At 38.3% G+C, this 27,113-nt stretch overlaps 1 protein-coding gene across 1 annotated transcript in view; it reads left to right on the forward strand.

Moving 5' to 3' along the window:
- The window catches only part of LOC124615985 (nucleolar protein 9), a 55,663-nt gene extending 49,829 nt beyond the window's left edge, over positions 1-5,834 (forward strand). The window contains exon 8 of the mRNA XM_047144194.1: positions 5,460-5,834. Within this exon, the coding sequence (XP_047000150.1) occupies positions 5,460-5,741 (282 nt within the window). The 3' untranslated portion in view covers positions 5,742-5,834. The remainder of the gene's footprint in view (positions 1-5,459) is intronic.
- Positions 5,835-27,113: the final 21,279 nt, after the last annotated feature.

The raw sequence follows: 27,113 nt of genomic DNA on the forward strand, positions 1-27,113 counted from the left end.
CTTAAAAACTTTTAAATAAAATAAATGTTATTAACATTCTGCATCTTTATTCATCATGTCTACATATTTATTTCTGAACATATCCTGGCAATGAACACATTTGTCTCCACTAGAGACCAGGATGTGGATACTGTCACTGTAGAATGTTTGACTTTGTTGATGGAATAAACACCTCACCTCTGCTTCGTTGCGATTAAAATGAAGTCTTTGATGGTGGTGCTTAAGTTTTGAAAACAGATGAAATAGGATGGGGCTAAGTTAGGACCATTTGGAGGATGATCAATGACAGTGAACCCAAGACGGTAAACAGTTACGGATGTTGCAGCACTCATGTGTGGTGTGGCATTTTCGTGCTGATGGAGAGGGTGCTCTGTATGTGGACAGACTCTTCGAATTCGAAGTACGCTTACAGCACACTGTTTCTCATGCACGGACATAGTAGCCTTACACACTACAATTCAAAGCTCTCTAACAGCAGATGGCTGCAAATATGTAGTCATGAAGAATAAAGATATAGAATATAAGTAATGTTTGTTTTTACTTAAAAAACTTTAAGAGTTTTTACAAGAAAAAATTCAGAGCCATTACTTTTCAGCACACCTAGCAAAGGGATTTAAAAAATTATGGGCCTTTGTTATAAAAGGCGTCAGAATAAATCCTTTTAAGGTAGACAGCATTAAGTCAGCATAATATGGAAATCGACAGCCTTTACAAATAAATGTTTATGAAGTGATACTTAAATTCTTACCATGATGATTATAAGTAAATAGAAGTTAACATTATGAGTGTGATACATCATCATCAATATCTTGTTTTCAGTACTGTCTGTGTGTTAGAGCTGGCTATTTGTAAAAAAAAGTACTCTTGACACACACACACACACACACACACACGCACACACACACAACACTATCATTTCTTCGTTTGAAGGGGGCATATTGGAGGTCTTTCATAATAGAAGCGATCAATTACAGGGTGCGGCAGAACCGACTAAACATTTCGGATCGATTACCGCTGGGACTATGTTGGGGGTATGCAGTTTCACGTAGTCTGCCTTTATTCAGTCATTGACCCCATTGTCAGTGGCTCGTGGTCTTGCGGTAGTGTTCTTGCTTCCCGCGCACGGGGTCCTGGGTTCAATTCCCGGCAGGGTCAGGGATTTTCTCTGCCTCGAGATGACTGGGTGTTGTGTGTCTTTCATCATCATTTCATCCTCATTCACTCACACGTCGCCGTAGTGGCGTTAAAGAACTTGTGGAGTGGCGGCCGAACCGCCCCGCGAGGGGTCTCCCGGCCACCAATGCCATACACTCATTATTATTATTATTATGATTATTATTATTATTATTATTATTATTATTATTATTATTATTATTGACCCCATTTGAGTAGCCAACATGGTCTGGACCAGTGCACATTGTGATTTTGACATTCGCTCTTATTATGAAAACAACAGATCTGTGACCGCTACGCAACGAGCTTTAGTGGGTGCGTGAATAAGCAAAACTTTCACTACTGCACTGAAAATAACCCCCAAATTATTCATGAAAAACTGCAACATTCTCCTAAAGTGACAGTGTGGTGTGCCATATCACAATTTGGCGTGGTCGGCCCTTACTTTTTTGAGGAAGAAGGAATGATAGTGACAGTGAATTCCACACGTTATGTTTTAATGTTGCAAAATTTTCTGCAACCTAGAATAGACGAGATTGTTGAAGAACATGGACTGGGGGGCTTGTGGTTCCAACAAGATCTAGCCATTGCTCACACAGTTCTAATTTCACTTGATGTTTTGAGAGAAATTTTTCCGGGACGCCTTGTCTCTTTGAGGGACGATGTCGGGTTGCCTGCGGGGTCCCAAGATTTGAGCATTTGTGACTACTTTCTGTGGGGATACCTGAAGGAAAAGGTTTTCAAAAGCTGCCCTCACACCCTACCAGAGTTAAAAGTGCATATTATTAACAAAGTGAATGCCATACCCCATGATACGTGTGCAAGAGCTGTTCGAAACTTCAGGGATCGTCTACAAAAATGTATTGACGCTAGCAGCCGCCATCTTGAGGACATTATTTTTGAAACTAAATGAATATAAAATGGTATATTGCACTAATTTAGGAAAAAAAATATTTTTTCTCTGTACATCCAGATTTACTTTCTATTGCCCCTTAAAACTGCTTATTCGGTTCTGCCACACACTCTATTAATGGGAGATTAAACTGAAGTAAAAGAGTATCTGAAAATATTGCCACAAAATGACTAAGTCTGCTGTCATTCACTTCAGCAACCATAATCTCGTATAAACGTTCATGACCAATTTCTACACTCATGCTCATAAATTAAGGATAATGCTGATGTGTGGTGAAACAACGCTCTGGTGGGTGGTTTACTGGTTTAAATCACCTCGGGGTATGACCATGCGGTGCATTTGACCTGTGGTCGTCACACTGTGGCGCTGGCAGCAGTTCACATACGTAGAGGTGTGTTGGTGCATGTCAGAGTATGGCACAGCGAGTAAGTGTGCAGACGTTTTTTAAACGTGCTAATGGTGACAGTGTGTTGAAAATGGCTCAAAAAACACATATTGATGACGTTATGAGGGGTAGAATGCTAGGGCCACTGGAGGCTGGTCGAACACAGCGGGTCGTAGCACGGGCCCTCTGTGTGCCACAGTGTCATTTCAAGATCATGGTAGTGATTCCAGCAGACAGGAAACCTGTCCTTGTGCTACAGTATGGGACGTTACAGTATACAAAAGCACAAGAAGACCAATATCTCACCATCATTGCCTGCAGATGGCCAAGAAGTATTGCAGGTAGCCTTGCTCGCGACTCTTCCCAATGTTATTCAATCTGTATGTTGAGCAAGCAGTAAAGGAAACAAAAGAAAAATTCGGAGTAGGTATTGAACTCCATGGAGAAGAAATAAAAACTTTGAGGTTTGCCGATGACATTGTAATTCTGCCAGAGACAGCAAAGGACTTGGAAGAGCAGTTGAACGGAATGGACAGTGTCTTGAAAGGAGGATATAAGATGAGCATCAACAAAAGAAAAACGAGGATAATGGAATGTAGTCGAATTAAGTCGGGTGATGCTGAGGGAATTAGATTAGGAAATGAGACACTTAAAGTAGTTAATGAGTTTTGCTATTTGGGGAGGAAAACAACTGATGACGGTCGAAGTAGAGAGGATATAAAATGTAGACTGGCAATGGCAAGGAAAACGTTTCTGAAGAAGAGAAATTTGTTAACATCGAGTATAGATTTGTCAGGAAGTCTTTTCTGAAAGTATTTATATGGAGTGTAGCCATGTATGGAAGTGAAACATGGGCGATAAATAGTTTGGACAAGAAGAGAATAGAAGCTTTCGAAAAGTGGTGTTACAGAAGAATGCTGAAGATTAGATGGGTAGATCACATAACTAATGAGGAGGCATTGAATAGAATTGGGGAGAAGAGGAGTTTGTGGCACAACTTGACAAGAAGAAGGGACAGGTTGGTAGGACATGTTCTGAGGCATCAAGGGATCACAAATTTAGCATTGGAGGGCAGTGTGGAGAGTAAAAATTGTAGAGAGAGGCCAGAGATGAATACACTAAGCAGATTCAGAAGGATGTAGGCTGCAGTAAGTACTGGGAGATGAAGAAGCTTGCACAGGATAGGGTAGTATGGAGAGCTGCATCAAATCAGTCTCAGGACTGAAGACCACAACAACAACAACAACAACAACAACAACAACGATGACACTTCAGGAGTGCCAACAGGCTCTGGTGCAAGAATGGGAGGCTATACCCCAGCAGCTGCTCGACTACCTGATCCAGAGTATGGCAACCCGTTGTGCTGCCTGTGTACGTGTGCATGGTGATAATATCCCATATTGATGTTGGGGTACATGTGCAGGAAACAGTGGCATTTTGTAGCATAAGTATTTCGGGACGGTTTTCTCAACTTATCACCAACACCGTAGACTTACAGATCTGTGTCATGTGTGTTCCCTACGTGCTTATGCTATTAGCGCCAGTTTTGTATAGTGCCATGTTGTGTGGCACCACATTCTGCAATTATCCTTAATTTATGAGCAAGAGTGTAAATCAAGTAAGTGAAAGTGAGAGCTTCTGTGATGGGGAGGGAGCTTGGTATTTACAGAAGTATCCAGAATTTGTTATGTTTATCCTGGAAAAAGAAATTTTCAAGTGCAAACAGACCTCTGAGTATACCTAGTGAAAGTTTTATGAATGAGGAGATACATATTTAACATAGAAATGAAACCTGGATTGTTTGGCATGTTATTGGGAGGTTCAGGAGGATATTAATATGAAAGACAACACTGAAAAGTTTTGTATCAAATCAGATGAGGATGGAATGTGTTGGTATTTCTAAGTGAATGAAATCACTGTGCAAGGTCTGGAATAGTGACTGTATGAGGGCTAAGATAATACACCTTAACTAGACGAATGTGTAAGAAGCAGAAAAGTATGAAAAATAAAATTCAAAATGAGGTAAGGTAATGTGACGTTACAACAAAAGATTTGAATCTTGATTGTTTTTCTCCATGCTTTGACTTTTCTGTCATTTTTCTACATTCCTCTGTTTTCAAAGTATTTCTCCGTATATACATTGCTCTTATAATAGGTACTTCTGTTACTAAAATCCTAATTTTACGTCTCTAAGTTGTTGTCTGGACAAGGGTACATCATATGGCATAGTAATTTGGGGATTTGTGCGATTTTGATTTTTGACGGTTTTCGGACTTAGAAAAGTTGCGTTTCCATTAAGCGACGAAAGTTAAAGTCCGTCAACATGGAGTTCCATAGGGGACTTAGTGCAATTTTTGATCAATGTGTAATAACTTGGTGAATAAGTAATCAAATATGATAATGTTTCTAATATCAATTAGGGGGTGCTCAAGGGTTGTAATGGTATTGTCAGTTTATAATATTTGCAGTTTTCAATTTAGCCCGTTATCCCGGACGCGCATACTAGTCGCTCTAGGTATTGCGCATCTGGGCACAATGGTGTGTTTTTGAGAATGTAGGTATTAAATTGATGTGATCTGAAATATGAATGTTTTTAAGTTAGTAGCCAATAATATGACAGAAATCCAAATGTGAGAGGAAAGGACATGTATAAGGTTAGGATCATGAGGAAAATGGTGATTTTTGAAAGAACAATGTAGAATTTGTTTGATCATCTGCAGGGATGACTAGTACCTACATACCATGAAGTACCTGTAGTTGTTCACCAGCGGTATTCATTCAACAAATAATTTATGTAGAGATTACATATTTTGAAACTTCAACCCTCCAAACCATAATTAATTATGCACACACATTCTGAATTTTCATACTGAAATACTTGTAGATAACATGTTAATCATTATTACAAGTTCATTTCCTGTTTTTCATTGATAATCATCTTTGTTATAAATGGTCTGTTCCATGATACATTTGGTGCCTCTTTTCTAGGGTAATTTTGTGACCCTGTCATGTTCAAAGCATGGCTCTCGCGCACTTGATGCATTGTGGGCAGTACTGCCCTGTAAGCTTCGGGAGATGATTGCAACAGAATTGAGCAACTCCCGAAGTAAAGTTATTGCAGACAATTTTGGATTTGGTGTGTGGTCACGTTATGCCCTTGATACATTTTGCCACCGTCGGGCAGATTGGGTAGCTGCTCAAGAGGGGAAAAGAAGAGTTCAGAAGTTGTTTGCTGACATCTTGCCAGCAAATTCGAAGTCTGTACAGTGAGGCATTGAGTTTATATGCATTGCCTTAATAGCTGTGAATATTACTGTTGTTAAAGACTGTATTTAAATAAATTTTATAATATGATTGAGATAATCACTGAGTGAATGGTGTTCTTTACTCCTAAATTATTCATGTAGGTTGTTATTTCAGCAGAATTTTTAAAAAGTTATTTTGTACCTCCCAATACAAGTGATTTTATGTTTCCAGTATTTTTGTATTTGTTACATCTCAGAAAAGTTTTTTTTATCTTTTCCCTAGCTAGTAAATTTTGTAACAGAAGAATCAAAACTATAATTTCTGGAATCTTCAACACTACATAGTAAGAGCAATAATTATTGGAATATTAAATTTTTTAATGACTAACAGATTGAAGTGTGTACATTAAAATATAATTTCAGAACCAAGAATTGCATTTTGGAAAATACTACAAAAAATAAACAGAATATTGGAAAAGTGAGAACTGTGTATTCAGAATCCAGTTTCACACTATCTGAACTTCATTTTGTACAAATAGGGCACGACACCTAGCATATATAAGATGTTAGCTTATCATTCATTGAAGTTTGCTAAAAATTAATTTTTGAAGCTTAACTACCCATCATACCCAAACAATTGTTTTCAGATCACAATTTTGAACTAAAATTCACGTTCGAAGTAGGGGGGAAAGAAAACCACACACACACACACACACACACACACACACACACACACTTACTTGACATATAGCTCTATATTTTGAGGACAATAACATAAATAAGATATCCAAATGGCTGTCCTACTAAAAATAACTCTCCCCCCCCCCCTACAGTGGTGTGTGTGTGTGTGTGTGTGTGTGTGTGTGTGTGTGTGCGCGCGCGCGTGCGTGCTTGCGTGCGTGCGCACACTGTTTTGAAACTTCCTAACAAATTAAAACTGTATGGCACTCTGGTACTTGAACCACAAATTTCGCCTTTTTGCAAGCAATGTCCAAAGTGACTGAATTATCCAAGTGCTACTCATGACCTGGGCTCTCAGCTTCAGCACTGCTCGTACCTTTCATATACTTCCAAATTTCCGTTCTTTCTCCAGATGTGTTAATTTAGCAAGGTATGCAGGTGTGTGTGTGTGTGTGTGTGTGTGTGTGTGTGTGTGTGTGTGTGTGTGTGTGGTTGAAAGTAAGGAGACAGAAACTGCCAAAATTGAAGCTGTTAAGGCAAGATACAAGTTGTTCATGGATAGCTCATTGATTAAAAGTTATGCGAACAAAGGCAACGCGAGTAAAATCTTACTATTGTGGTGCAATAAATGATGAGAAAAATGAATCATTGCAAACAGTAGTAGAATTAAATTAAAAGATGAAGAACAGTATCCATCAAAACAAAAAAAATGTGGAAACACTGATTTACCAAAATTACCCATCCCAATATTAAATAAATAATGCTATGATTGCCTTAATGGAGCTTGGAATTTTGTATCCGATGAAATGTTACATAAAAAACTACAAGCAGCCAAAGACCATGTGTGTATCGCTTACCGCTGTTCTAGTGCCGTATCTGATAGATAACTTGATGATGATAGAAAAGGCATTTTGTTTGCTGGAGATTGGCAACAAACAAAGGCTTTCTAAGCCTAGGATCTATAACTTTCACTTAGCAAGAAACACTGATTCTGTCTTGTTTTTCCTCCTGTAAACCTAGAGTTCTGGGTGGTATTCCTGTTTTTCAAGTTCTTTCTCCAGCAAACTGTATCAGCATCTCTAACATCAACCAGTCTTCACATGCTTGGGCACAAAAAAAGGTGAAGAAGTGAAAAAACTGAGCATATTCATGACATAAATTAATACTACGTGTTGTACGTAGTTTATTTCTCATTGATAAATATGAAATTTTGAATTCTTCTGCACTTGCAGTGCTGTAGATGTCTTGTAAGGACATTATACGTATTGGAGGCCAAGCACCACTATATTTGAAAACTTTTTATTAAGATATTATTTTCTGGTGCTAAAGCTTATTTCGGCTCCGTGGCCATTATCAACCAGTCTGCAAAATATAGAGTTGTTATTGCATATAGCTATGTCTATTTTGTAATGAACAAAAATTTTGTATATATCTGTTGTAACACTTCATTAATGCTAATACCTTGTAGTGCTGTGTTTCATAGATGTAGCTCAGACGAAATTATTCTCTAGCTATGAAATGTCTCAGTAGTGGAATTTGTTGCTGATAATATTTTCTAAGACTTATTTAATATTTTCTGTAAGTTTGAAAGCTAAGTCAACAATGTTATAATGTTACATAGATGGCTTACTTATCATACCTGGATATTTGCAGGTATGTATGTAGATTGCTGTTTCTTCTAAAAATTCATTATTGTGCCTTCTACTGTAATGTACAGAATTTGTATTGCATTTTTGATCTGGTTTACTTTTTGGTTTTCTCTCTGCATGTGGTTGAAGACTGTGGACGGGTTTGTGTCACTGTGTTTGGTATGTTCTCGGTGTCTGATTTTTAAATTTCTGCCTGTTTGACCTATATAGGTTCTTTTTCTTTCTTTTAAAAAGTCATGACATCTCCAGACATATATAAAATTAATTGTTGTGACTGCAAAAAATGTATGAAAACTGTGGACAAATATTCATGCTGGGCACCTTAACAGCACAATCGAGGAGCCTGGCCTCTGAACAAAAGAAATGATGGGGTAACTTACGTGTAACTGCTCAATAAACAACCAGAAATGGAAAAGAAGGACATTGATGATGCAGAAAGTACAAAATTGGAAAATACAACCTCCGTGCTAATGGATTCTGGCATACTGACATTCCCAAATTTGTTGAATCCAAGGATGCTAATCTGCATGTAATCTTTCATGATTAAAGTTCTGTAAACAACTTTTTAATCAAATAAAATAGAAATTACACATTAAAAGTTAATTACAACTAAGAGCCTCCTTTAAATATTTCTGTTGTAGAAATAATCACTGAAATTTTTTGTTTTGGAATTTGAAATAAATATTAGTCACAGTTACTGCTAACGAAATGTGGTTGTAAGTGTTGAAGTTTCCCAAATCGAAAAGTCAGGCTCTGACTTCCTCATGAAATTTGCAAACAAAATGTTGTCACTTTGCACTTCCTCTGTTATTCAGATACTATTTTACCTGCACTTGCCTTTGTTTTTCCCTTGTGTGTTTGCTTTCCATCACACAAACTCCAAGCAAAGACAGGGTTCCATAGAAGACTGCTTGCTCAATGAGGCAATTTGTTGACACAGGCATCCCATGCATACATGCGTTCTTTCTGCTACTTTTTGTGCATCTGCTTACCTTTAAGGTTTTGTTTTATTAGAGTCACCCACAGGGCATTGATACTGTTAAAGAATCATATCCAAGTAGCATACAACATTTATTCTACAAGAGCAGGGAATAACTCACTTCTACAAAATAAAGAATAAACGTATGTCAATGAACATGTAAGTTTATTCCTAATGATGATATGGTACAGGACAGAAATCACCAATAAGCAATTCATTATCAAAAACTGTAATGAAACATAGTAGCACTATACAATTGGACAAGTCATAATTGTGCACAGACACAAAGAGAGCAGGGTCAATGATCATAACATCAACAATGAACAATACTGGTCTAGAGGTCGATATCACAAAACATAAATACTTTGAGCACTGTGCGACATCCCATAGTCGTCACTGCAATATACGATCACTAAATTACTCTTCCACTAGTGTCAGTGATACTTGATGTTGAAACAAATGTAGCTTCCTGCTTGCATGGCCATTTGCTTCATGGAGTCTGTTCCTGTATTTTGTGGACTGCCATTTGCTGCATATTGTGCCATAGTCATGTTTGCTGCAGTATCCATGAGTTTGGCGTCTGCTGATTGTTGTGGCTGGTTTTTGACAGGTTGGTTTATGGTAGCTGAGGGTGCCATATTTCCAGTAGGTGGAGTAGCTGTGTTGCTCACACTAATGTGGGAGCTGCTAAATGTGGCCCTTGAGGCACTCTCCGGAAACTGTGTTGGGAGTACCCATAATATTGATCTTGAGCATCTTTCCTTCCCTGGCGAGGGCTGGGTAAGGTCCACCATACTGGGGTTGGAATGATTTGTGTAGTGCATCATACTTGGTCACACACTGGATGCTCGAAAATAAAAGGATGATTTAATTTTTTTAATTGTATTAGATGTGTCATTTATGATTTAAATAATGACCAGTAACAGATGGAGTTGTCATTATTTTTATCATGAAAGGATGATGAGTGAGTTGCCTTTGTAGTGTAACAATGTGGAGTTGACTGAATTTGTGCCCACAGCTTCATCACAGTGACAGATGCCTCGACACAGTCAGTAGATATATGATGAAGGAATTTGTCTGTTAGTCATGTTGTTTGTAATAAAGGAGATCAGCTACTGTGGCCTTGAAATCTCCTTTATGGGTGTGTGGAGGCCTAGAAGCACAGTGGGCAGTGCGTCCATCCAGTGTTGAAAATTGTAATATCTTAATGCTGCCTTAAATTGCCTGTATAGTTATTCCACGAGTCCTTTAGTTGCAAGGTGGTGAGCTGTGGTATGTATGTACTTCACACCTAGCAGGACTCGATTGTTGGCCTTGACCTGTGGTGAAAAGAAGGACCCCTGAAAGAATGTGGTTGCTACAGCATCAGCAGTTATATTACAAAAAGGGAAACCTTCTGGCCAATATGAAAAGCAGTTGATGGCCTTAAGGCATTAAGTGAAACCTTGAGATGATGGTGATGGCCTTATTAAATAGATGTGTTCAAATTGTTGATTAGGTGGTAGAGACATGCCAAGTGGTGTTCTGACATGTTGAGAGATTTTATCCCTCTGGCAAGTTATATACTGAGAGACAAACATTTTACAATCTTTGTCCATATTCAGCCACACAAAAGTGCACTTCACAAGATACAGTGTATCGTGGCCCCTTGGGTGTGCCAAGTTATGTAATGAAGCTATGGCTTTGTGTCAGAACTGCAGTAGGACAAACAGTCACATCTTTCCAGAATGAGATTTTCACTCTGCAGTGGAGTGTGCGCTGATATGAAACTTCCTGGCAGATTAAAACTGTGTGCCGGACCGAGACTAGAGTTCGAGTCTCGGTCCGGCACACAGCTTTAATCTGCCAGGAAGTTTCAGTCACATCTTTGCCATTGAAACTTCAGAATACACCCATATATTTGCAGGTGGTACTGGGACACATTACAGATCAGTTGGTTACTCCAGTAAAGCACGTAGCTCTGGCTCAAAGTGTTTATTTCTTTGTTGAGAGTCCTCAGTGTTGACGTACTGCATTGTTATACTGGCTGAAAAATGGGGCGTGGGGGGGGGGGGGGGGGGGCAGTTCATCACTGACTACTGTAAATGATGTAGTCAACAGTTTCATAACTGTATTTCAGTTCTTTACTTTCACTGATCACAACCCCCCAATATTACACAATTATTTGGCCAGTTCACTATTGGTAAATGTTGATAAGCCTCATTAATAGGTTTCAGGCAACATCATCATACTGCTACAATAGTTTGCTGTTGATTCTCTGTGAGCAATAAAAACCTAACCACACAGTTCTTGCAGAATAATACAGTACGTGTGACACTATTTTTCAAATAAATTAAACAGACATTGTCATTAATTGTTCTAACATATGGCCTATATGTGTTACACTTATTCCACTGTTAAGTTGATGCATTGTTGTTAATCTAACCAATACATGTTTCACGTCCGAAAATCGGCCTTGGGCTAACTGTCTCGGGACCAAAAATGGCCCTTTGTATATCCTTAGAATAATAGGCACTGAAACTATACATTGTTCGATGTTTAAGTTACGGAAATTACAATTAATACATAACTCATTCAATTAACTGAATACATGGAAGAAATCCTTCTTTTTAACAGTACCTTCTACCAAAAGGTTAGGGCAAATTATTTGTTTAAATAATGAAATTAATAGATATAGTTACACAAACAATACTTTTTGACAAACCTGGCAATTATTTTGGAATTAATTAAGGACTGGCTTTGCTAATATGTTTTCGAATAGAGCCAAATAAATACTTTAAGAATCCTAGTAGTTCTTCCAAATGTTTGTAATTAGTACAGAATTTATATTTGTTTATAAGTCAAGAAACAATTACTGATTTCACCCTATGGTCAAAATAAATTAGGAAAATTAATTTCATGCACAAAACTAAGCACATAATTAGACCTGGTGCTATATTCCTTAAGACTCTTTCATGGAAATGCAGATTATACTCATGCATGTTACTGGTAATTAGGCAGAAATGAGAATGAAATTAATTTAAGGAGGCAGATGGCAAAACAAGAGATGAAGTAAAGAGATCACAGCTTGCTTCATCACAAGCTTTGTAGTTGATTGTGGTTGTAAGCGTTTCAGAGTAAGCATCTGCTGGAAGTTTCAAATCACCCTGAATGTGAATAACCTGTCATAAGTTGGCCAATATAATCTAGGCGGCATAGCTGTCATGGTGATGCCTTGTCTGGCTCCTGATGAAAGGCAAGTGCCAGTGGCCTGTGGTCAATGACCAAAATAAACTGCTGCCCTTTGAGCTTTTTTATGGGGGCATATCTCACGTACAGCTTGTGATTGTATGTTGACCAGCCTTGTTCTGCTGGTGAAAGTTAGTGGCTGAAAAATGCAAGTGGTTGCCAACACTGCTCTGTTTGCTGTTTGCCTATCACTGTTGCCAGTGCATCTACCATCAAAGGGAGGGAGGCCTGGATGACAGGATGCGTTAACAGTGTAGCTTTTGTGATGACAGTTTTCACTTTGGTGATCGCTGCTTCTGCTTTGCTATTCCACAAGATTTAATCCTTCGGTTTCGGAGCACGTCTTAACAAGTCATTCAGTGGAGCTGTCAACAATGCATGTTTGCATACAAAATGTAGATAGAAATTTATTGTGCCTAGAATCACCACAGCTCCTGGATCATGACCAGCCATAAGTATTTGACTATGGCTTCAGCTTTCTCTTGCAGTGACCAAATTCTTTCAGCACTGAAGGTGTATTCAACAAGTTGCACCTCTGTTGCTCTGAATGCACACTTCATACTGTTACTAATCAGTCCCTGTGAACAGAGGCACTTGATGATTTGAGGCAAATGCTCCACATGCTCTGATTCTGAAGCAGACATCACCAAAATATTGTCAATGTATATGTAACAAAAATCAAGTTAGCGCATTATCTCTACTATAAAACGGTGGAACATTTGTGCGGTGTTGCATAATTTGAATTGCATTGACATAAACCCAAAGAAGCTGAAAAGAGTAGAAACAGCAATTTTGGCTGTATCTTTGGGTGCAATAGGTTTCAGGTGATATGCATGTACTAAGTTGGTGGTAGAAAATCTACAACAAATTGGCCCCAAGGATGAAGTGTCCCATGTGTGCCACTCAGACTTATGTCATAGACCTAAACTGCCACAAGTTTGAATTGAAGATCCAATGGCAGGGAAAAGATGTCATCGTTACAGGTGTGGCATGGCAGACGAGTAGCTGGATACTCCAACACCTCAGCTCCTGTGTGCACTAAAACTGCTGCTTCAGATATTGCTCTATGACAAATAGGTGATGGTTGCCATTGGGAGAGCGAGTCACTGTGATCACTAACTTCCTGCTGTGTTTCACATCTCATGTGGGGTTGCATATTCATGCTTCCAGGCTGAAGTTTTTGTAGCACCGACAGACCTTTGCTGGTGATGGTGATCAACTGCATCTCCTCTCCAACCAGTGGCATTTTGGGTGATGATGGGAGCACGAAATTTGCTAAGTGATGATTTGGGCCATAAGCTCAGCAATTTGTGCTAGTATACTTGTGAGGGCCACTGCAGAGATGCTGTCCATCAGTGGGCCTACAGCTGAAACGCTTGTGTTAGGAAACATTTCTGAAATGTCACATGCAGTCTGAACTGGTGCATTGAGATCACTGGTGTCCACCATTAATATTTTCTGCACATCATTTGGTAGGTAGACAGGAAGACATTCTAAAGTATATCATCACTGACAGCTCGTACGTGTCCACAGGCAGTGGAGAGGCAGGTGATTAAAGCATTCTCAATAATTGCATATCGATCGGTGCTTGGCAGTGCAACCAGAATATCTTGCACTTCTGTATCCATATCTTTGTTTGATGCTGCGACAATTAGCTGTACGTAGTCTCATCTGTTGTCAGCTGCACTAACACGAACTGACCCTTTAACATTGCAAACCATAAAAAAAGGACTTTGCTGCCCTTGTAGGCATGAATTACGGACCTTGCTGTTGGTACAGAGGCTTGTGTGCCTCAGCTATACAGATAGCTGTACTGCAGGTGCAACCTCAATGGTTGGGTATCTGTTGAGAGGCCAGACAAACATGTGGTTCCTGAAGAGGGGCAGCAGCCTGTACACTAGTTGCAGGGGCAGATGTCTAGATGGGTGACTGAACTGGCCTTGTATCATCAACCAAGCCGGCCTTCCAGTGCTGATAATGCGAATGGCTGAAAGCAGGGGAAAACTACATCCATAATTTTTCCCGTGGGCCTGCAACTTTACTGTGTGGTTAAATGATGATGGCGTCCTCTTGAGTGAAATATTCCGGAGGTAAAACAGTGCCCCAGTCAGATCTCCGGGTGGGAACTACTCAGGAGGACGTTGTCATCAAGAGAAACAAAACTGGCATTCTGTGAATCGGAACATGTAATGTCAGATACCATAATAGGGCAGGTAGGTTAGAAAATCTAAAAAGGGAAATGGATAGGTTGAAGTTAGATATAGTGAGAATTGGTGAAATTCGGTGGCTGGAGGAACAAGACTGCTGGTCAGACGAATACAGGGGTATAAATACAAAATCAAATATCAGTAATGCAGGAGTGGGTTTAGTAATGAATAAAAACAGGAATGCGGATAAGCTACTACGAACGGCATAGTGAGCGTATTATTGTAGCCAAGATTGACACGAAGCCCATGCCTACCACAGTAGTGGAAGTTTATATGCCAACTAACTCCGCAGATGATGAAGATATTGAAGAAATGTATGATGCAAGTAAAAGAAATTATTCAGATATATAAGGGAGATGAAAATTTAGTAGTCATGGGGGCTGGAATGTGATTGTAGGAAAAGGAAGAGAAGGAAAAGTAGACTGTGAATGTGGACTGGGGGTAAGGAATGAAAGGGAAGCTACTTGGTAGAATTTTGCACAGAGCATAACTTAATCATAGCTAACATTTGGTTTAAGAATCATGAAAGAGGCCTGGAGACACTGGAAGGTTTCAGATAGATTGTATATAGAATGGTACGACAGAGATTTAGGAACCAGGTTGTAAATTGTAAGACATTTCGAGGGGCAGATGCTGACTGTCTGCAATTTATTGTTTATGAACTGTTGATTGAAACTGAAGAAACTGTAAAAATGTAGAAATTTAAGGAATGGGATCTGGATAAACTGAAAGAACCGGAGGCTATTAGGAGTTTCAGAGAGAGTATTAGGGAACAGTTGACAAAAATAGGGGAAAGAAATACAGTAGAAGAAGAATGGGTAGCTCCGAGAGATTAAATAGTGAAGGCAGCAGAGGATCAAGTAAGTAAAAAGACGATGGCTTGTAGAAACCCTTGGGTAACACCAGAGATATTGAAATTAATTGATGAAAGGAGAAAATATAGAAATGCAGTAAATGAAGCAGGTGAAAAGGAATACAAATGTCTTGAAAATGGGATTGATAGGAAGTGAAAAGTGGCTAAGCAGGGGTGGCTAGAGGATAAATGCAAGGATGTAGAAGCATGTATCACCAGGGGTAAGATAGACACTGCCTACAGGAAAGGTTGGCAGCCCGGAGTGGCCTTGCAGTTCTAAGCGCTACAGTCTGGAGCTGAGCGACCGCTACGGTCGCAGGTTCGAATCCTGCCTCGGGCATGGATGTGTGTGATGTCCTTGGGTTAGTTAAGTTTAATTAGTTCGAAGTTCTAGGCGACTGATGACCTCAGAAGTTAAGTCGCATAGTGCTCAGAGCCATTTTTGAGCCTACAGGAAAATTAGAGAGACCTATGGAGAAAAGAGAATCACCTGTGTGAATATCAAGAGCTCAGATGGAAAACCCATCCTAAGCAAAGAAGGGAAAGCAGAAAGCTGGAAGGAGTATATAGAGGGTGTACACCAGGGCGATGTACTTGAGGGCAATATTATGGAAATGGAAGAGGACATAGATGAAGATGAAATAAGAGATACATACTGTGTGAAGAATTTGACTGAAAGACCTAAGTTGAAACAAAGCCCCGGGAGTAGACGACATTCCATTAGAACTACTGATAGCCTTGGGAGATGTATTATAATAATAATAAAAAATGATGATATATATATAATTAAAATGGAAAAAATTGAAGGATAGTACAATTGCATTATTAGTAAATGTTCTGCATTACAAAATTGTGCAATTCTTCATTCACTTTCCTTGTGTGGCTTCTTTTTTTCTGTGTGTGTGTGTGTGTGTGTGTGTGTGTGTGTGTGTGTGTGTGTGTCCATCAATAAATATATTTAAATTATATTCTCATCTCCTGAAAGCTCTTGTACCTCTGTTAATCTTACGAAATAGGACCATGGACTTCCTCTCTTACATTTCAATTGTAGATGCAGGCAGCCAACTCCAAGGACACCAGTGCCTCTCAAGATGAAGGAAATTCTCCCAACTTAGCTCCTCTTCAATAAAAATACTTAATACTGTTGTTAAGTCTTCCCTTATTCAGAATCACATATAATACAAAACACTCATAGCATGTCATAGTTCGAGCAATACATCTTAACCATCCTTCTATGTATGAGAGAGTGAAACAAAATCATGTACAAAGAAAAGTGATATATGATTTCCGTTCATCTGTCTGCGCCTTACTGCACATTCATAATTAATGTCTTTGCCAATGCTTATGGTCAGTCTTTGCTTCTGTCATTATCATTTCACACTTTATTTTGTTTTTTAGCCATATCCGAGGGTCTTTCACCATGTATCTACACAGAAAGCCAGTCCTGAAAAAACTCTACCATCTGGTGAGCAAGATGTATGAGACAGGTGAAATACCCTCAGAATTCAAGAAGAATATAATAATTCCAATCCCAAAGAAAGCAGGTGTTGACAGATGTGAAAATTACCGAACTATCAGTTTTATAAGTCACGGTTGCAAAATACTAAAACGAATTCTTAACAGACGAATGGAAAAACTGGTAGAGGCCGACCTCGGGGAATATCAGTTTGGATTCCATAGAAATGTTGGAACACGTAAGACAATACTGACCCTACAGCTTATCTTACAAGATAGATTAAGGAAAGGTAAACCTATGTTTCTAGCTTTTGTAGACTTAGAAAAAGTTTTAGACTATGTTGACTGGAATATTCTCTTTCAAATTCTGAAGATGGCAGGAGTAAAATACAGGGAGCGAAGGGCTATTTACAAGTCGTACAGAAACCAGATGGCAGTCGTACGAGTTGTGAGGGTCATGAAAGGGAAGCACTAGTTGAGAAGGGAGTGAGACAGAGTTGTAGCCTATCCCCAATGTTATTCAACCTGTATATTGAGCAAGCAGTAAAGGAAACAAAAGAAAAATTTTGAGTAGGAATTAAAATCCATGGAGAAAAAATAAGAACTTGTAGGTCTGCTGACGACATTGTAATTCTGTCAGAGACACCAAAGGACCTGGAAGAGCAGCTGATTGGGATGGGCAGTGTCTTGAAAGCAGGATACAAGATGAACATCAACAAAAGCAAAACGAGGATAATGGAATGTAGTCGAATTAGACCATGTGATGCTGAGGGTATTAGATTAGGGAATAAGACACTTAAAGTAGTAAATGAGCTTTGTTATTTGGGGAGCAAAATAACTGATGATGGTTGGAGTAGAGATGATATAAAATGTAGACTGGCTATGGCAAGGAAAGCACTTCTGACAAAGAGAAATTTGTTAACATCAAGTATAGATCTAAGTGTCAGGAATTCTTTTCTGAAAGTATGTGTATGGAATGTAGCCATGTATGGAAGTGAAACATGAGCAATAAATAGTTTAGAGGAGGAGAGAATAGAAGCTATTGAATCGTGGTGCTACAGAAGAATGCTGAAGATTAGATGGGTAGATCACTTAACTAATGAGGAGGTACTGAACAGAATTGGGGAGGAGAGGAGACTGTGGTACAATTTGACTAGAATAAGGGATTGGTTGTTAGGACACATTCTAAGGCATCAAGGGATCACCAATTTAGTACTAGAGGGAAGTGTGGAGAATAAAAATCGTAGAGGGAGACCAAGAGATGAATATGCTAAAAAGCTGCATTAGTCATTCGGAGATGAAGAGGCTTGCACAGGGTAGAGTAGCAAGGAGAGCTGCATAAAACCAGTCTCTGGACTGAAGACCACAACAAGAACAACAGGCAGCTCAACCCTAGGTTGCATGTCCGGCTTGAGAGTTAATAAATGTCGTGTGACTAGGGCCTCATGTCGGATAGACCGTTTGCCGGGTGCAAGCCTTTCGATTTGGCAACTTGCGTGTCGATGGGGATGAAATGATGATGATTAGGACAACACAACAGCCAGTCCATGAGTGGAGAAAATCTCCGACCCAGCTGGGAATCGAATCCAGGCCCTTAGGATTGACATTCTGTCGCGCTGACCGCTCAGCTAGTGGGGATGGATGGCAGCATAGGAGTGTAAAAGTAGGATGCATAATGAACATACAATTATGATGTGACTGGCACAGTTGCTTCATGTATGTCAGGCAGCTGGAGTGGCACGGCTGTTTCCAATCACATTGTGTGTTCAAATCACGCCAGGGACACCAAAAATGTTGTTTATGAGAGTTACCCACAGGTGTCAATACTCTTAAAGCACCATACCCAAGGAGCGTACAACATTTATTCAACAAGAGCAAGGAATAACTAACTACTGTAAAACAAAGAATAAACATATGTCAATGGACAAAGTAGCAGCATTTTTTTTTTTTTTTTTTTTTTTTTTTTTTTTTTTTAATTTCACTGGCTTTATCCATCCAATTTTCAAAATTTTTTTTGTTTATTGTTGATAGCATGTTCATGATGTATGTTTGCATTTTCAATTGTTTTGAATATTTAGATTATTGTGTTTTCGAGTGCTGAGTGAAGTTTTACTTTCAAAAAAGACTAATGAAAGAATTTGCATTAAATTTTGCTTGAACAATGGAAGCAAATGCAGCACCACATTTGAAATGTTGACTGTGGCTTTTGGCAAAACTGCTATGAGTAGGACAAGAGTTTATGAGTTGTATAAACATTTCAGAGAGGGTCGAGTTGACATTGAAGATGGCGACCTCCCTGGACATTCTAGCACATCAGTAACTGACGACAATGTGGAAATAGTAAAGAAAATGGTTTCGGAAAATTGCCAAATCACCATCAGAGAGATTGCTGATGATGTCAGCATATCCTCTGGCTTATACCAAGCAATTTTTTTGAATGTTTTGGGCAAGAAATGTGTAGCAGCAAAGTTTGATCCAAAATTGTTGAATCCTGATCAAAAATGACGTGACATAAACATCACTTGGGAACTGCTGAGTGAAGTCGCCCAATGATCGGAACTTCTAAAAAAGATCATAACAGGTGACAAACGTCTATATGGGTATGACACCAAAACCAAGTCACAGTCGCCCCAGTGGAAACAGAAGTACCAAGACAGAAGAAAATTCGACAAGTTTGATCACATGTGTAGGTTCTTCTCACTGTTTTCTTCTATTACAATTGGATAGTTCATCAGGAGTTCCTGCCTTATGGTTATATGGTCAATAAGAAATAATACCTGGAAGTTAAGTGCCATTTGTATGAAACAATCTGAAGAAAATAGACAGAATTGTGGCAAAACCAGTTGTTGAAATTGCATCATGATAATGCTCCCAATCACCCCTTAATGCTTGTTCGTAATTTTTTCCCAAAAACAAAACTGTTATAGTGACTCAGCCACCATATTTTCTCGACATGGTCCCCTGCGACTTCTTCCTGTTCCTGAGGCTGAAGAGAACAGTGAAAGGACATTGTTTTGCCACAATTGATGAGATGAAAACAGAGTCGCTGAAGGAGCTGAATACCACAACGAAAAGTGAGCTCCAGAAGTGCTTCCAGGATTGGAAAAAGTGCTGGTGCAAGTGTACTGTATCTGTGGGGGATTACTCTGAATTGTGAAAGTTGATGTTAACAAATAATAAAAGATTTTTTAAGAAAAAGATTCCTGTTATGTTTTGATCACACCTCAAAAATAGTTTGAGCAGTGAGTGACATCACTGTTAACATCACTGCAACACTCAATCACTGCAATGTATGTCCACACAATGCCTCTTTCGTCTTGCACAATCACAGATACACAGAATGAAAGAGCACGAATAAAAATTTGTGGAAAGAAAGCATGTATGCATGGGCGCTCTTGTGTCCACACATTACCTCACTGTGCAAGCAGTCTGCTATGGATCCCCTTCGTTGTTTAGTGTGGTAAAATGCTGACAGAAAAACAAAAGGCAGAAGTGACTGTATATATGTAAATATCTAAATAACAGAGACACGAGAAATACAAAATGATGACAACATTTTGTCTGCAAATTTTAGAAGGAGGTGACGGTGAGATTTTAGATTTTCTGTTTTAAAACTGCAGTGATATGGCTGGCAATAACATTTCATTAGCTAGCAAATGGTAACTTAAGTACATGTTTGAACTGTTTATTTACTTATAAAAATGTGTTTCAGTGATTATACATAAGGGACACATTTAGACATTATGTGAAGGTTAATTAACTGTATCATTTTATTTTATTAAAAAAGGTTGTTTACCGAACTCCAATGAAGAATGGTTATAAGTAGATTAACATCCTCAGGCTCAACAAAGTTGGGAATGTCATATATGCCAGGTTCCACTAGAAGTAAGGTTGTATTTTCCAGTTTTGTCTAGGGGTGTAGGTGACTTTCCTTGCATGCAAATACAACCAAAGCAACATTAGTCTATGTAGTGTTGTCCCATGGGATGATGGAAGAACATCTCACTCATATTTTACACGTGTGTACTCAAGTAAAGCACTTTACAAATGAGCTGAGATCAGCAACACAGCAGCTTTCTACAAAAACTGCAGAATGCACTGCAGTTGACAATGGACTTTTTGAACTTTTTTTTGAGAAAATGTAGAAAATTAAAGAAAATATTAGATCACAATGTTTCATTTACTATCACCTGCATTTGACCTGTTCCCTTTTGTTTCCCTTAATTTCTTCAGAAATAATTAACAACAGTACTAATGCTGATGTGACGTTTTTTGTTTAGAATCACACCTCAAAGCATGTACCTTTTTTCCTGGCCCATCGTGTATACGTATAGTAGCATTATTAAGCATAATAATTAACCATGCTGTGAAATATAGGGTTCAGAAAGCCAAGAATAAGACAGCAAACCAACAGTCATTGAGTTTATCCACCAGATTGCTGAAAGACACAGTCAACTAGAAAGAACCATGAGCGTTCCTAGGTTAACATATAAAGGCTTTTCTTTCTCAGAATGGGTAACATCAATTTCAGGCCATCAAACGTACACTTAAAAGTGCTCACAAAAGTGGCAGAAAAACAGTTTCTGCCTGTATTACTTCTGCATGCAATATTCATTATGGCTTAACGACAAAAACTGAGACACTTCTGGCATTTGAATTTTCTGAGGGGAATGGAAAATCAGTACTAAAGAAGTGGGAAAGAGAGAACATGGCAGGCCTGTTTTAAACAAAACAGAGTTTCATAATGTACACCAAAATAGACAAGTACATCAAAGGCCACTAGCTTTACAGAGGCAAATGTGAAAGTGTTATTCGAAAATCTGTTTTTTCTTTAAAAAATTACAAATCTGAAGTGCAAGAGATTTACAACTTGGAAGAGAAGCTACTGAAGGCATTAGCTGAAATTGGGTGCAGAGCAACTGGACAAGCTTCATCTGCCGAAAGACATGTGACTATGGTTGCAATCATTGGTACAGTGCTCACATTGCTTGTCTTTCCTAATGTGTGCTTTAAAGATTACATACTGTACAGTACCTGCCTGACTGGGGGCGGAGCCTTAACCTCAGGTTGGGTGGGCAGTGAATTATTTTCGCCAGTTCTTCAACACTTAGTCACACTTTGTCAACCATGAAATCCTTCATAAAGAACTACAGTCTTTGGCTTTACAGTTTTTCCAGTAGAAAAAAAAGAAAAAATCCTTGCAAGAAGCAGTGGTAAAAAGCATTGTTTTAATTTTTTGGGTCTACGACCTGCTTTTGGGCAACATTCAGCTCCTGTCTCTTCAGTGTTGAAAATACAGTCACCATCAGGAATTACATCATATGAATTTTCTTCTTAAGGTATTTCTCATGTTTCTCAGACCAGTCTCACATAATGTGTTCAGCGAAGCTCTCTTTTCTTTTGGTTACAATTTCCATATTTTGATGTAAAATAGCTGGATCTCTTTATAGGAATAGTTTCACCCATTACTCTCGTGGCTTACAGTTGGCAAAGGGATTGTTTCTTCTTGTATCAGTCATGAATTTTCCCACTTCTCCTTTAACTTTTACAGAACGGATCAGAAAACCAATGTTTGCTTTTCCTAATATTCGGTCTTCCAAAAGCTGTTCTTATTCTGTTGTTGAGCACGTCTGCCTCCTTCAATTGTTTTGCAACTTGGCTTTGTTGATGATAACACTGCTGTTGTACATTGTACTATGCTGATACTTTGCTTAAATTCAAAAGGCCTGATCTTATTGCACCTATTGAATCATCTAATTGTTCATGTTTATTCATCAGGCACTGATCATGTACATGATATTGGTTCTGATATGTATACAATAATAAGATTTTACATTAAGAATTAGACATTATGTATATACAGGGTGTAACAAAAAGAATCATCTGTTTAAAAAAAAATCATAACAATTATGTTGTTTGAGATAAGTGCATGAACAACATATTGCTGGAAAGAGAAAACTCTCGAGTTTTACATGGTTCCCACTAGGTGGTAGCAGTGTGTGCCCATTTTAGTTCTTCTAAAGATGGTGTCATGACAACACAAAGTATTTTGTGTTCTACATTTTGCGCAATGCAAGTCAATAATAACTGTTCAGCATGACTTTCGTACTGGGTATGGTGTGCATCTTCCTACAGCACAGAGCATTAGACGATGGCATGAACAATTCTGAGAAAAAGGTTGTTTCTCTAAAGACAAATCGCGAGGCTGTCCCTGAGTGTCGGACACAGACGTCGAACGCATCCGCTCTAGTTTCGTAAGGAGTCTGCAGAAATCCGTTTGCTGTGCAGCTCATCAGCTCAACATGCCCCCGATGTCCGTCTGGCATGTGTTGCATCGATGCATACACATGAAACCACACAAAATTCACTAGGTTACAAGCAGCAATGTGTGGAGTTCTGTAATTTTGTTCTTGGCAGTTTTCCTCCAGACTTGGTGTTTAGTGATGAGGCAACATTCCATTTAAATGGAAAGGTGAACTGTTATAATGTGAGAATATGGGGTACGGAACAACCACATGAAGTTGTACAATATGAGAGGGACTCTTCAAAATTTAATGTGCTTTGTGCAGTTTCATGGGAAAAGGTGTATGGTCTGTTTTTCTTTGCTGAGAACACTTTTACAGGAAGCATATATCTCCATAAGCTTGAGAACTTTCTTTTCCCACAGTTGGAGACTGATTGGAACGACTTCATTTACCAACAAGATGGGGCACTGCCACACTGGCATCTGGAAATGCGGGCATTTTTAAATCAAAGGATTACGTAACGATGGATCAGTCACACTAGACCAAATGATTCATCCTTACATTACTGGCCTCCAAGGTCACCGGACCTGACTGTATGTCATTATTCCTTGTGGAGGTTTATAAAAGTCTCTGTTACCAACAACAATGAATGAACTGAAATATCACATAACAGCAGCTGCGGAAGCTGTAACTCAAGACATGCTCGCTGCAGTGTGGGAACAGTTTGAATACCGCATTGACATATGCTGTGCATCTCAAGGGGGCATATTGAACACCTATGAGATTCCCCTTTATCAAAAAAAACAAATTTATTGTATAGTTTATTAGTTTTAAAAATATAGACCTGCCAAATCAGGTGATTCTTTTTGATACACCCTGTATTTTACATTAAAAATTAAACGTTAGGTTTAGTATGCCACACTATCATATAATTCTTCTAGTTCATAAACACAGCTTTTGATTAATTGGTGCTGTAGGGTGATGATGATGGGGTCCCATACTCTGATGAGTGTAGGGGACGATGCGGGAGACCCGCACCACCATACTAGGCAAGGTCCTAGCAGAGGTGGTTTGCCATTGCCTTCCTCCGACTGTAACGGGGATGAATAATGTAGGGTAAAGTTAACTTCCATTTTGATTTTTTTAATTTATATTTTCAACAACAAGTAAATGTTTAGCACACCATTGTTTGGGTTTCTATATAATAAGTGTCTGAAAAAAATATTAAAAGTTTACCTATATATTACCAAAAGCAGAATAAAATTACCAAAAGCAGAACAAAAATGGAACATAGTTGCGACGGCTGTAGGAGGTTAACTGAACCACTGTCATTAATTGGTATACATTCAGAAACAAAATACAGATGGAAGTAGCCAATGTCTGCAAGCTATGGAACACTGTACAATGACAAACAAGAAATAAATTACAGAATCACAACAGGCTACAAAAGGCTAATAAATAGCTAATACAACATGAAGTCCCTCAAATCAGAATTAAAATAAAATATATTTCCACATTGAGCTGATTTTGATTGAAATGTTTTAGGTAAATTCAATATAACATCAGTCTTTTCTATAAAACTGCTTCCATTTGCTCATGAATTTAATTGTTCCAGTCCTACATATGTAAAATAACACTTGAGCTTCATCTTTTAGAACTTGCAAAACTTTAGCAACATAATGTCTGAATGTTGTACAATCTTTGCCATAGACTTTGAAAATCGTGAAATTTTCTCAAGAACTCACCATGCTTTCTTCATCTGAAGAAAGACTCAATGCTGATGATGAATGACAAACCTTTCTCTTTAAGTTTTTATTCCTTTCATTTCTAGACCATTTGCCTATAGGCCTGTTAGATTTCTTCATTTTCTTTTTTTCTTTTAATCTAGCTTCTTCTTCTTCTTCTTCTTCAAGGCTGTTTTAGATGGGAGTGCATTTCAGACTCTTTAATTTAGTTTCCTTAGTTTGTTTTCTTCTTAGAACAGTAGTTTTTGAATGAGGCCAAATATCTTCTGGAGGCTTTTCTTCACTTGTTTTGCCACTGACCTTGACTTTTGCATAAGGCTGGTGAATGTTCAGATGTGAATTATGATTTTGTCAGAAATATCAACAGTGGAAATAGAGGGCAAACCAGTTCTTTGGGTAGATTCAATTGGTAAAAGTCGATTCGTCAAATAAGGTGGCTGATAACCTTCAGGTCCAAAAATATCTGTAGTCAGTGGTTCAATATCACATATCTTCCACTGCTTTATATACTTCTGTTGGTGATGTCATGGGGAATGCTCCACCAACTAGTCCACGACCATCACTGGCTTTATTGATATCTCTGTGCTTGCCATGAGATCATAAGGTGCTGTATTATGGAACTGCTTGAAACAAGGAAAACTCCAAAATCAAGAGAGTGTAGCTTATGGCTTGTGTGAGGTGCCAGAGAAAGCAAAAATAACACTGTTGTCTCCTGCATATGATACTGCTGCCGTGCTTAGGTGACTCAAGAGTGTTCAGAATTGTGAGTTCAGGGTGCTTTTTGCACTAACTTTTTATGTGTATGTCTCCAATCACCTGTATCTTTTCCATTTCTGCCCATTTTTGGAAGGGCACAAATCTCATTTAAACTTAGAACCAAGTATGTTTTATTCAGAGGAGCTAATCCTTACTTTCAGTTTGTCAGCAAATGGAACAAACATTTATATGGAACTTTTCTTTTAAACAAATTAAGAGCCAGTAAAGAAAACATACTGGATGAAGGAGAGCTACATTCTCAAAAGAGAACTCATATTTCTGCAGATTCTGAATCTGAATTTCCTTCAGATACTCTTGAATTGTTCAAAACAGTTTTTCTTCATGTGTAGAACCAAGAGATTAAAAAGCCAGTTTCATTTTTCAGTACGAAAGGAGTATTCAACCAAAGTGAGATGAAATAAGCAAAACATTACCTTAGATTAAGCATTAAGTCATTTAACTAGCCCACATGGAACTGAATTTGGAAAACCTGCTGAACCTGTGCACTGCAAAGAACTCCTCCTGTCACATCATTAAGGAGATGTTGCTCAGACAGACAGAAGGGGTATTTTTATATGCTATCTCAGCCACACGTCTTCAGCCTGAAACATTAATTTTGTGTGTGCAATAACACACTCATCTCAGGAAAATCATCTAAAATTTTAAGAGGTCTTAAAGGACCACCTTCATTGCCCAATAAGTGACGAAAAAAAGAAAATAAATAACAATAAACTTCCTTACGCAATTACTCTAGAAAAACAGAAAGAATATCATGCAGCTTTAAAAAAATCGAAGAAAGGAAGAGAGAAGAAAGGCAGTAAAACAAAAGCAAAAACTGGATGAATCCCTAGAAAAATACACAGTCAGGAAAGTGAGGAAAAATGAAGGTAAAGTCTTTGTATCTGATTCAAATTAAGTTTAAGAGATCTGTTTCAAGTCCTTGATTGCAATCTTGAAGACAGAAATAAATAAAACCTGTGTTATTGTAGTTGAAGAAGGTGAATATTTTCAAGAACATTCTCACAGAAGAGGATAAGAGTTTGAAAGAAGTACTGCAATAGTGAATGGGCCACCACACTGGCAATGACTCAAGAAAAGGGTTATCAGCTGGTATCCAAGAGAGTAGATGAAAGATTTTATTTCAGATGCTAAGGCAACCATCAGAATATATTCACGTACACAGAATATTTATGTAAAAAAATTACTTTCGGTTAATGTGTTGTGCCCTAATATTTCATTTGTATATTTAAATTATCTCTATTACAGAGAGTGAGTCTGCAAGTGTTGTACATTGTATTTCTTTTTGGGTTAATTGTAAGATATAATTTTTGTACTTTGTGTTTTCATATGACTGTTTTGATTCATAACACTTATTAATAAAATATGGAACTTATTATGTACTTGTACTTTTTACCTTTTTTAACATATAATTGGCCTTGAAACTACATTTTGTAAAATAATATTCATCTGTGAAGATGTTCATTAGTTCGGTAATTCTGTTCATTTATTTGGTTGTAATATACAGTAATTACTCTGAAGATTATAAAAGTTTTTTTTTTTCTTGGTTTCAATTTTTGTACTTATACGAGATAGTTTTCA

The sequence above is a fragment of the Schistocerca americana genome, chromosome 5 (genome assembly GCF_021461395.2).
Source record: "Schistocerca americana isolate TAMUIC-IGC-003095 chromosome 5, iqSchAmer2.1, whole genome shotgun sequence".
Lineage (NCBI taxonomy): Eukaryota > Metazoa > Arthropoda > Insecta > Orthoptera > Acrididae > Schistocerca > Schistocerca americana.